The sequence below is a fragment of the Sciurus carolinensis genome, chromosome 17 (assembly GCF_902686445.1).
Source record: "Sciurus carolinensis chromosome 17, mSciCar1.2, whole genome shotgun sequence".
NCBI lineage: Eukaryota > Metazoa > Chordata > Mammalia > Rodentia > Sciuridae > Sciurus > Sciurus carolinensis.
Window position 1 is genome coordinate 18102127 of NC_062229.1, and position 10755 is coordinate 18112881.

General features: G+C 52.1%; 1 protein-coding gene across 1 annotated transcript; it reads right to left on the minus strand.

Annotated features, from left to right (window-relative positions):
• Positions 1–1214: 1214 nt before the first annotated feature.
• On the minus strand, positions 1215–10478 carry LOC124968444 (zinc finger protein 333-like). Its single transcript, XM_047530906.1, is given in 8 exon segments — positions 1215–2665; positions 2668–2791; positions 3297–3373; positions 4041–4136; positions 4527–4653; positions 5381–5460; positions 8212–8299; positions 10228–10478. Coding segments are annotated over 8 exon segments (1590 nt in total). The 5' UTR covers positions 10237–10478; the 3' UTR covers positions 1215–1676.
• Positions 10479–10755: the final 277 nt, after the last annotated feature.

The following is a 10755-nucleotide window of genomic DNA, read 5'->3' on the forward strand; positions in this document are numbered from 1 at the left end:
TGGAAATCTTACATCTGCCATCAAACAAAAGTCTGTTGACTCCCCATTTGAAAAGAGCCCAGTGAATCAAGGGTAGTTGTTGGGGTGAGGAAGAATCATTTATTAAGTCAGCAAAACTGAGCTGATGGTGGGCGAGCAGCCTAAGACTACCTTAACTGAGCAGAAGCTTAAGCTCCTTTTAATCTTTAGGCAAAGAGGAAAGAAAGGGAGTTCAGTTAGGAAATGATGGATGATCAGAATTCTAGGCAGCTCTCCAATGGCCTGGAGTGAGAAACTGCCCAACCCCGTGGCTGGCACTCTGTTGCTCATGATGCTCCTACAAATCCTGAAAATGTCTTGGTTATTCTTATCTTGGTATCATCAGCCTGATGAGGAAGAGAGAGATTAGGGAGGTTTTGGATAAATCAAATTTGTGCTGCTAGCTTGGGGGAAACATTCCTCAAATGACGAGCACAGCTACGTGCAGAGTGGAGCAGAAACAGCCTACATGGGCGGTGGAGGCAGCCACGGAGGTGGACGCCACGTGAAGGCGGGGACGCCGAGGCAGCTCACACCTGCAAGGCCCGAGGAGAATCAGAGCAGCTGACAGCGCGCTGTCAACACTGGCCACGTGTTGTCACGCAACGTGGATGAACCTCACTGACGTTATGTTATGCTAAGTGGAAGTGAAGAGGGCTGCGTGGGTTCCATTTCCATGAACAGAAAAAGAGATCTCATGTGGCAGAAGCAGTGGTGACCTCTGGGGACAGGGCTTACTGATGGGGGGCGTGTCCCAGGGAACCTCTGCACGATGAAGCATTTATATTTTGATGGGGTAGTAGTCGTGTAGACACAGGTAAACCCATCAAGGTAAGCACTAAGATTTATGAACTCTGGTGTAAACCATCCCTCAAACACGGTATTTTAAAATGAAACAGCACAGTGAGAAGAGGTTCAGTGGAAACCAGCCACTCGGAGCACTGTGGAGAGAGCCACTCCCCACCCCTCGCCTGGTGGCCTCAGTACTCCCCGCAGCCCACTGAGCCCTGCTTCCTCGTTTAATGGGGTGAACGCAGTACCCACCTCGAGGTGTCCTTGAGAAGACTAGAGATGCAGATCCCCTGGAGAGGCTGCAGTCTGTAACAGCAAGCCCTCATGGGGTGCAGGGCTCAACAGCCACCACTCCTGGACATGGTCAGTTTATAAAAGTAACGATTCACTGGAAGTGCACAAAATGTCAAAAGCCTTCTGTTTAATTCCATTGCTTCAAAATATACACATACACTTAAAACCTGACAGAAGTACAAGGATTATTCAGCACTCTACCTCCATGGTGGGAGAGTATGACATATCCCTCTCAGTAGATGACAGATCAGAAATCAGTATTTATAAATGTGTATTTACACAAATAACGTGCTAGATCCAGGGGGCTTACGTAGAACATGGTACACTGCCTTCTACCACCCATGAAGTGTCTGCATAAACTGACATAACAAATGTATCCGCTAGGGGTTTGTGGTAAAATAAATAAACCCACCCCCATTCTGTCCTATTGTGTCCTCAACAATGTCTTGTATAGTAGAAATTCATTCTTTTCGTGTAACAAGAATAAATAGGCCAGGGCTGGTTTCACCTGCCGGACGTGGCAAGATGAGACACAGGCTAACGAGTGTAAGAAGCACTGGCGGCCCAAATGTCTACCCTTTTACAAACCCAGAGCTAGCTGACAAGGCCCCGTAGGGCTGAGGCCCTGACGGAGGCAAGCCGCCATTCCGGACGCTCTCTCTGCCCGTGTGGGTCCTCCTGTGCACGGCAAGCGACGAGCTGTGCCTGAAGGCTTTCTCACACTGGTTGCACGGATAGGGTCTCCCCGAAGAGTGGGTCCTCACGTGGACGATGAGGTGTGAGGACTGGCCGAAGGCTCGCCCGCACTCCTGGCACGCGTAGGGCTTCTTGCCCGTGTGCGTCCTCGCGTGCTTCCTGAGGGACGAGGGCTCGCTAAAGGCTCGCCCGCACTCCTGGCACGCGTAGGGCTTCTCTCCCGTGTGAGTCCGCATGTGACTCTTCAGGGTGGACAGGCGACTCAAGACCTGACCACATGTCCCACACTCGTACAGCTTCTCCCCCGTGTGGATTCTCTTGTGCACGTTCAGATGCGTGCTGGTCCGGAAGGGCTTCCCGCACTGGCTGCACGCGTAGGGCTTCTCTCTGGTGTGGGTCCGCAGGTGCGTCTTCAGCGACGAGTGCTCCCTGAAGGCTTTCCCGCACTGGCTGCACTCGAAGGGCTTCTCTCCAGTGTGGGTCCTCACGTGGCTGCGCAGAGAGGACGGCTGATTGAAGGCTTTCCCGCAGTCCTTGCACGCGTAGGGCTTCTCTCCCGTGTGGTTTCTCTGGTGCAGAATCAGGTTGAAGTTCCGGGTGAAGGTTTTCCCACACTGACCGCACTCAAAGGGTTTCTCTCCAGTGTGAGTTCGCAGGTGTCTCCGCAGATTCGAGGAATACTTGAAGGCCTGTCCACATTCTTGGCACTCGAAGAACTTCTCTGCGGTGTGAGTCTTCTCGTGCCTGAGGAGGTCAGAGCTGTATCGGAAGGACTTTTCACACTGGCTGCATGCGTACGTTTTATCCACGCCGCGGACTTTTCCAGGCGTGATCAGGTGAGTGGTCTGGAGGAAGGACTGCCTGCCCTCTGCCGTGGGTAGGGGGCCTCGCCCGCAGCAGCTGTCTGGTACTGAAGCAGTGGCTCGGCAGTACTAAAGGGCTTCCCCGGCTCCCCGTACTCACGGCGCTTTTCTCCAGGCTGCGGCTGCTCCTGCTGATTGAGGAAAACGTGAAGGCCAAGGGCTCTATCGCGTTCAGAGGTGGTCTTCCCCGTGTAAACTGAGTGCAGTGTATCCACTCAGTCCCCGAGTGGAACAGAGTGGACACTCCTCCACCACCAGCGCTCTTTTCATTACTTTCCTGGGGTTTCTTAGATCAGAGCTTTTCAGAATTGTCTAAATGAAATTTAAGTTTCAAATACTCAATACCTGCAACCAATCTGTGAAAATGATTGCGGATGGGAACTCTGTGAAGACACAAGGGTTTTCTCCAGTACCGGGGTCTCTCAAATGCTAAGCACATGCGCTACCACTGGGCTACACCCCAGTCCCAAGACACAAGTCCTAATCTAATCTAGAGTTTCCCCCCAACTCATGACATTCACTGACTTCAAAAAATGAACGACAGTCTCTCTTGGCTCTCAGGCTGCTTTTCTACCCTACCCAACCCCCGCTTGTCTACCACAGAGGTCCACGAGTAATCCCTGTAAATCTTACCTGATTTGTGCCAATGGATGGAATGCCCACAAAAATATCTTGGCTAGGAATTGATTCTTGGGGTCGAAGGTGAGGTCCTGAAATGAATTAGGGAATAAAAGAATTAAAGGCCCAGAGAAAGAAACTGTGGGATCAAGACGACCAAAAAGAGTAAGTAAGGCAGGCTGAGGTTGTGGCTCAGTGGTGGAGCGCTTGCCTAGCACGTGTGAGGCACTGGGTCTGATTCTCAGCACCATGTATAAATAAGTAAATAAATAAGTTATTTAAAAAATTTGTAAAGAGTAAGCAAGGCAAGTATGGATTTTTTCAAATACTGATCCTAAACATAGGAAGAATATTGCAAGGAGGAAGAACATATCAGAGAGCAAAGCAAAACTATGGATGGCATTTGACTATGTGTAGTTATGTAATCACAGGAACAGGTCAGACTCACAGACGATCTGCTGAGAAAGGACTCCACGAAGACCGGGCCTGAGGTCAAAGGAAAACATCAGCAAGAATGTACAGTGGGGAGGTACTGGTGAAACACATGCTTGAAAGAGTAAACACGAAGGAGGCGGGACAGACAGTCCTTTGAAAGCAGAGGAAAGCATTAAAGATAGAAAGGAAAGGTTGACTTGCTGAAGGAGCTCAACCAAACAGCCCTCCCACTCAAGGGCACTGAGAAGGCCTCCCCGCTGACAATTTCCAAGTCTCAGGCCCCTTTTCCTCCCACAGCTGCTCACGGGGTCTGCCTGGACTCACCTAAACAGGTCTCTGGGAAGACTCCTCTCCCAGTGCTCCACAGCTCCTCTCTTTGCTCCCAGTGGGACAACGTACTGGGTTTGCATAGTTGATCTCCTGCTTGTGGGAAAAAAGATGCACAGTGTGGGTGACCACACCCTGCCATGACCCCAGGACTGATGATCCAAAGTCTTTAAGCTTCTAGAGATGGACACAGCAAAGAAGCATGCCTGAATCCTGATGGACACAGCAAAGCTCTTTCACTAAGGAATCAAAGTCAAGCCTCCCCACTGGGACGCAGAGGACACTGGGACTCCTTGGTCCCCAAAACCCAGGGCCTGGCTCAGAGACATCACGGAGAGACAAAGCAGAGACCAGACATTCACTTCCATGGGGAGGCCGCTGTAAGCAGCATGGGGACAGCCTGGCCTGTTTGCCTCTTGATCTCCCAAACCCCGTTTCTCAAACCCATGGTGGCTGCGTGAGAAGGCAACAAGGCCAGCTTACCCACGAAGGCCAGGTTCCTATAGTTCTCCAGCATCACATCTCTGTACAGGCTTCTCTGAGCAGAGTCCAGAAACACCCATTCTTCTGGGGTGAATACCACCACCACATCCGCAAAGGAAACTGGTTCCTAAAACACACACCCATTCCAGCTCAGCCAGGGACACCCCTCTCTCCCACCCAGTCTCAACAGGATGGTGGAGCTGGCAGGGAGAGGGAGACTTCAGCATGGGGTCTTCAGATGGGGTTTTCAGATGGGGTTCTGAGATCTCCAGCTGCCCCTCAGCTCAGGCCTCAAAATCAGAACTCTTAGGGGCTAGAGTGCAGCTCAGGGGCAGCCCACATGTTTGGCATGCACAAGGCCAGGGGTTCTAGCCCCAGCACCAAATGCAAAAGAGAAGAAAATTAAAACTCTTCTATATCTACCCGCCACTCCCTAACTAGCAGCAGCATGAGGTTATGTCCCTTGGTAAAAGACCTCTACCTCATGAAAGGACCCATCTCTCCATGACCAGCCAAGAAGCCTTGAGATTTACCCTCTGCCAGCTCCGGGGCCCAGCAGACCTGAGCATGTTGCAGACAAGAGAGAAGTACCTAGTAAACGACTGAACCCACGTCCCCCGAGACCACAAAGCCCATGAAGCAAGGACAGCTCTGGCTTTGTTTTCCCTCCTGGTGCTCAGCAGGCTGCGGAGGGTCTGAATGAGGATGGGGAATTGTTTCCTGGGCTGCCCCTGACCAGGGCAAAGGCCTGGCTCCTGGTGCTGCAGGTGGAGAAGGTCCAGGAGGTCACTCGAAGGGGGCAAGCTGTTCTCCAGCACAGAAGTTATCTTTTGGAGCGAGGATTTCTCACTTACCTGGGAACAGGTGGTCAGCAACCCAGGAGCTGTGGCTTCCTCCTCTTCTTGGAGCCAGGCAGGGTCCTGAGCAGGCAGAGCTGGGGGAGAAGAGCCGAGGCATGAGGGTCAGTGCCTGGTCACGTCCCTATGTCATCCTCTGCTCTGTGGGGCTAATCCTGCCCAGGACAGCCGAAGCAGGGGACAGATCAATCACGCCCTTCCTACCCAGCTTCATCCGGATACCAGCCCTCCCTCTGGCCAGTAATGGAGAGCAGACAGCTCCCTGGGCCTCTCCCTCCTGATGGGAGCTTCTCCGAGTATGTAAACCTGTGCCTCATCCAACCCGTGTTAGTGTCCTGGGCTGTCATTACAGTTACAAAGTACCACAAATTGAGTGGCTTCAAGCTACAGAATGTCTTCTCTCACAGTTCTGGAAGCCTGAGTCCAAGATCAGGGTGGCAGCAGGGCCAGTCCCCTGAGGTTCTGGTGGAATCCTTGCCTCTTCCCCCTCTGGTGGCTCTGCGCACCTTGGCACTCCCTGGCCTGCAGAGCGCCCTCTGGTGGCCGCCTCAGCCTCGCACGCCTTCTCCCTGTGCCCTCACTTGGTATCTCTCCCTCCTTAGGAAGCTGGTCACATTGCATTGGGCCCACCCTCATGACCTCATCTGATCACATCTGCAAAGGCCCTGTTTCCAAATGAGGTCACATGCCCAGCTGCTGGAGGCCAGGACTCCAATGTATCTTCTTTCGGGGGGACATAGTCGGAGCCACAACACCCCGCTTTCCTGCTGGCTGCTTCTCATTTTCACTCCCTGTGGTGGGCTATCACACCCCCGCACCCACTCCTTCACCTCCCCGACCCCAAGGACTGACTGAGCGAGGATGGCAGGTGGCCTGCTCCTCGGTGGGGCTCGGCCATCCCACCCTTCTGGAGCCCCTCTCCAGGGCTCTGGCGACCACGCCCCAGCCTCCTTCACGGTCTCCTCCATCAGGCTGGTGGCACCCCAGTCAAAGATTCCTCCCAGCTCCCTCGGTGCTGCGCCTCAGTGGGCAGTCTCGTCCATCCTCTGGACGCTGGTCCTATCGCCAGGCTCACTACTACCCAGGCTGTGTACCCAACCAGTGGCTCGACCCTCCCCACTTATCTGAGGGAACATAAGTGAAATGAATTCCGGAGGACAGAGCCTTGAGCCACAGGGGACTATCCTCAGGCCTGGAAATCCCAGAATTTGCCCTGCGGGGCTTTGAATTTGGCCAGAAACCATGACCCCATTGTTCCTCGGTTTGCCACCTCTGGGCAGGAAGTCACCTGTGCCTGCTCCAGCACTGTACCTGGGGAGCAGACAATGTGTCTTCGGTTTCACAAGTCCAGATGGCGTGGACCACACCTCGACTTCCATTCATACCTGATTTAGAGGATTTAGCTGAAGAGATGTGGGACTTTTTTGAGCTGATACTTAGATGAGATTTTGCACTGGTGTTGATGCTGGAATGGGTTAAAACTCCAGGGATGTTGGAATCATGCAAAGGTAATTTGTAGGACTGAAAGCAGGAGGACTGTGGTTGAGAAACCCCTGTCTAAGATTCTATTTACCTGATTTTATTATGTTTATTTTATACTACTCTGGAGGGAGATGAGGTCTCACTGTTTCTCTGGCTGGCCTCGAACTTCTGGACACAGGCAGCCCTCCTACCTGCCCCAGTAGCTGCAGCTGCAGGTGTACACCACCACCCCCAGCCCTGGTTTAAGTTTAAATATCTGTCTTTCCCAGAATTCCTTCCTGTGCCCAAAATGAAGTCCTTGTGGCATGTGCTTCCACTGTATCCTGGTCTTCACTGAAAACCCCTCGGCTCGTCCAGACTGTGAGCTCTGTGGGTGAAGGGCCAGTGTTTTCTTTGTAGTCATTTCCCAGCTCCCACCTCACCACAGGACCACAGTCAGGCCTGTAAAGAAGTCACAAGGAGGACGGGGTGTCCTTCAGTGGTAGGGTGCTTTGAAACCCTGGTTCCACCCCAGAACCAGGAAGGGAGGGAGGAAAGCAGGAGAGAGGGAGGAAGGGGAGGAGGTGGAGCCCAGCCCAAAAGACTTAACCACAGATAAACTGAAGAGCAACACAGAATTGCAACCTGTCCAAACACAAGACTGGATGATATTGGTAACAGTTTATTTTTCTCACTGGAAGGCCGATGGAAAGAAACCAATACCTTGCTATTACTGCTAAAATGTTATTTATCTACTTGAATTAATTTTCTTTATTCATTTCTCAGAAGATGTGGCTTTTAATCTCATTTTTAAAAACTCAAGTCATTAAAACATAGGTCTTCATTTAAAAATTCATCATAATTTTCAAAATTAGCATCGTCGTATAGTCAAGAACTTAATGGTGTTCAAAGTACCCTTGATAAATTGCTTACGCAGAAATAAAATGTAACTTTTTATGTTATAAAAAGTAATTCAATGCTTCACAAATCTGAGCCCTCTCTTTTAGTTTTTTTTATTTGTTTAACTGAGAAATAGAAATTATATGTGTTCCTGGTGTATTGATGTTTTGAAACATGCACACGTATTGTGGACTGGCTAACTCAAGATAATTAACACATGCATGACCTCGCATAATAATGGTCCTGTTATCTCTTAACAGAAAAAAAAGAAAGGGTCCCAGCCCACAATCTCAGAAAGTACCTTTCCCCTTGAACAGTCAAATAATGGGGGCAGCTGTACTGCCTCTCCTCTGGTGTCTCGGCAGTGCCCACAGTCAGGAAATGAAGATGGGATGGGTCACAAGTCCTGGACAAAACACAGAACACTGAGGCCCTGCGGCCACACGTGCTGTACATCACTCACTCACCAGAAGCCCTGGCCACCCATGGGATGGGGAGACCCAGCGTGGGCACCGGCGTCACCACCCTCTGAATCTGCAAGGCCACCTTCAGTCCCTGGACAGAGGGACAGGTCACAGATTAGTCACACAGCCAGGGGGAACTGCTCACACCTGTTCACCCTAACTGAGCTTCCGTGGTTGGGCCTGCCTTGGGGAATGTATGACGAGAGAGGGACACAGTGCTTTACCCTGTCAGGATTCACCTAATCCCAGACACTGAGCTAAGCACTGGGATAGGATGCCGACGCCAACATGAGATGGAGAGGGGTGCCCCATCAGAGAGGCAGCCTCTGAGACGCTTCCTGCAGTGAGGAAAACAGTGGAACTAAAGGGGCTCCAGGGAACTTTCCAGGGAATGGCCAGCAGGTTGAGGGACAGAGAGCAGGTACAGAGGGGACACCAGTGGACGAGGGGCAGTTAGTAGGTTGTTCCCAGAAGGAAGACCTGTCATGGGTGCTGTGGTCTGAGTGCAGTTTACCCCCAAAGGTGCATGTGTTGGAAGCTCAGTGTTTGGCGTGGTGCTGTCGGGAGGCAGTGGGACCTTTAAGAGGTTGGACTTAGTGCAAGCAATCAGGTTGTCGGGGCGTTGCCTTTGGAAGCGAGTAATGTAGTTCTCCTGGGTCCCCAGTAAGCTCCTAAGAGAATGGACTGTCATAAAAGAGCAAGTGTGACCACGAACCTCTCTCTGGTTTTCTGTTTTATCATGTGATCTCTCCCTCTTGCGCACACTCCCCCATGACACGATCTACCATAAGGCCCTCACCAGCGGCCAAACAGATAGGACCACCCAATTTTGGACTTTCAGTCATTTCAACTGTGAGCTATATAAACCCCTTTTTTAACAGAGTACCCAGCCTCAAGTATTGGTTTTAGCAAAAGAGAACGTGTGGGAGAGGATTTGAATGCTTCTTTACTGGCAGCTGCTCCCTCAAGAAAGATGTCTAGCCTAACTTGCATTTTTAAGGGATCCCTCTGGTCTCAGTGTCCAAGATAGGGTCTAGGAACCTGTTGGGAGCAGTCCCTCAGTGTAGAACTGATGGTGGCCCTAGGCAGACTGACAGCAGTGGGGATGGGAGGAGCCCTGGAGGTGGGTTATACGGTGGAAGTAAAGCTGGCAGGACGTGGCGGCAGCTGGGAGGTGGGAGGCCCTTGCAGCACGTGCCTGAAGAGAAGTGACGGGGAGGGGCAAGTGGGGGAAGACCTTCTGCCCAGGGCAGTGCTCAGGGTGCAGCTTAAAGTGTCCCTCTCCTACGCTCTCCCTACTTCAGTAAGGAAACGCAGGGACCTGAGCCAAGTGGTCTTCACAGCCTGGACACTCTTTGCCCAACCTCAGATCATGGAACCTACACATTCCTATAGGTTCCAAGATCTTGGAAAGAGTAGGGGTGGGGGTAGAAGGAAAGGCCACAGAAAGATAGGACAGACCAAAACCGGCAGGGCCCAGGGTCCAGCGGCTCACCCCTTCCCCAGAACTCTGTCCCTGGCCAGAAGCCCTCTTCCCCAGGAGACAGTGGCCACAGAGCTGCCAGCTGACTGGGATGAGGCTCAGTGGTACACTGAAGAGCCCAGAAGGGCCAGTCGAAACATCGGGACCCTCAGCCCAGCAGCAGCTGTGTGACCCTCAGGCTGTACAGTTTCTGGTGAAGGCTGCAGTCTCTGCAGTTAGGCCTACACTCCACTCCCAGCTCCAAAGCCAGCCCTGCCACTTACAGACTGCACGTCCCCAGGAATGCACTGCTCAGCTTCTCTAAGCACGTGTCCCTGGGCAGAACTCCTCTGCCCTCTCAGAACACCCTAAGACGGCCTGTTTCCTGGGACTCTGAAGCAGCAGAAGCCCTCCCATCCCACACTACGAAGGATCCTGCTGGGATGGGCCAGCAGAGAGATCCCTGGAAGGTGCTAGAACTCTGTACTCAAAGGAAAAAATCCACAGAAACTAGAGGGGATCCCCAGGTGTCACGGTTCATTCTCCCCTTCGCTCACATGGTCCATCAGCTGATCCACAGACAAGGTGGTGATGGAGCCTCAGATGTCTTCCCCAGCACCTGTCCATGCATTTCTTCATCCAGCAAGCACTAACTGAGGACTCTTTAAGGACACGAGAATGCTCTGTAATGGGGCTTACTGCAACGACACGTCAAGTGAGGCCCTTCAACCCAGCAGCTCAAATAAAACATTCTGGGGTCTCAAGTTTTCAAAACCATGTACCCTTTCCCAAGCAGCCACTGGAGGATGTTCTCAATCAAAATAAGAGTAAAAACCAGAGAAAAACAGGATGCAGGGAGGGAAGGGTCTCAACTACCCAGGACCTGTCACGGCCAGGCAGGGACAAGAGTTTTCGGCTGTCCTGCAGTCCACACCAGGCTGCCCAGGGTGGAGGCTTCTCTGTGCTCTGGATGGTTCCCCATCAAAGGAAGAACGCATGGTTCTCTACAACGCAGGCCATTCCACCCTGTCCACAGGGCTGGACATCTCTGGCACTCTGATGAAGACACTGACCCATGACCAAGG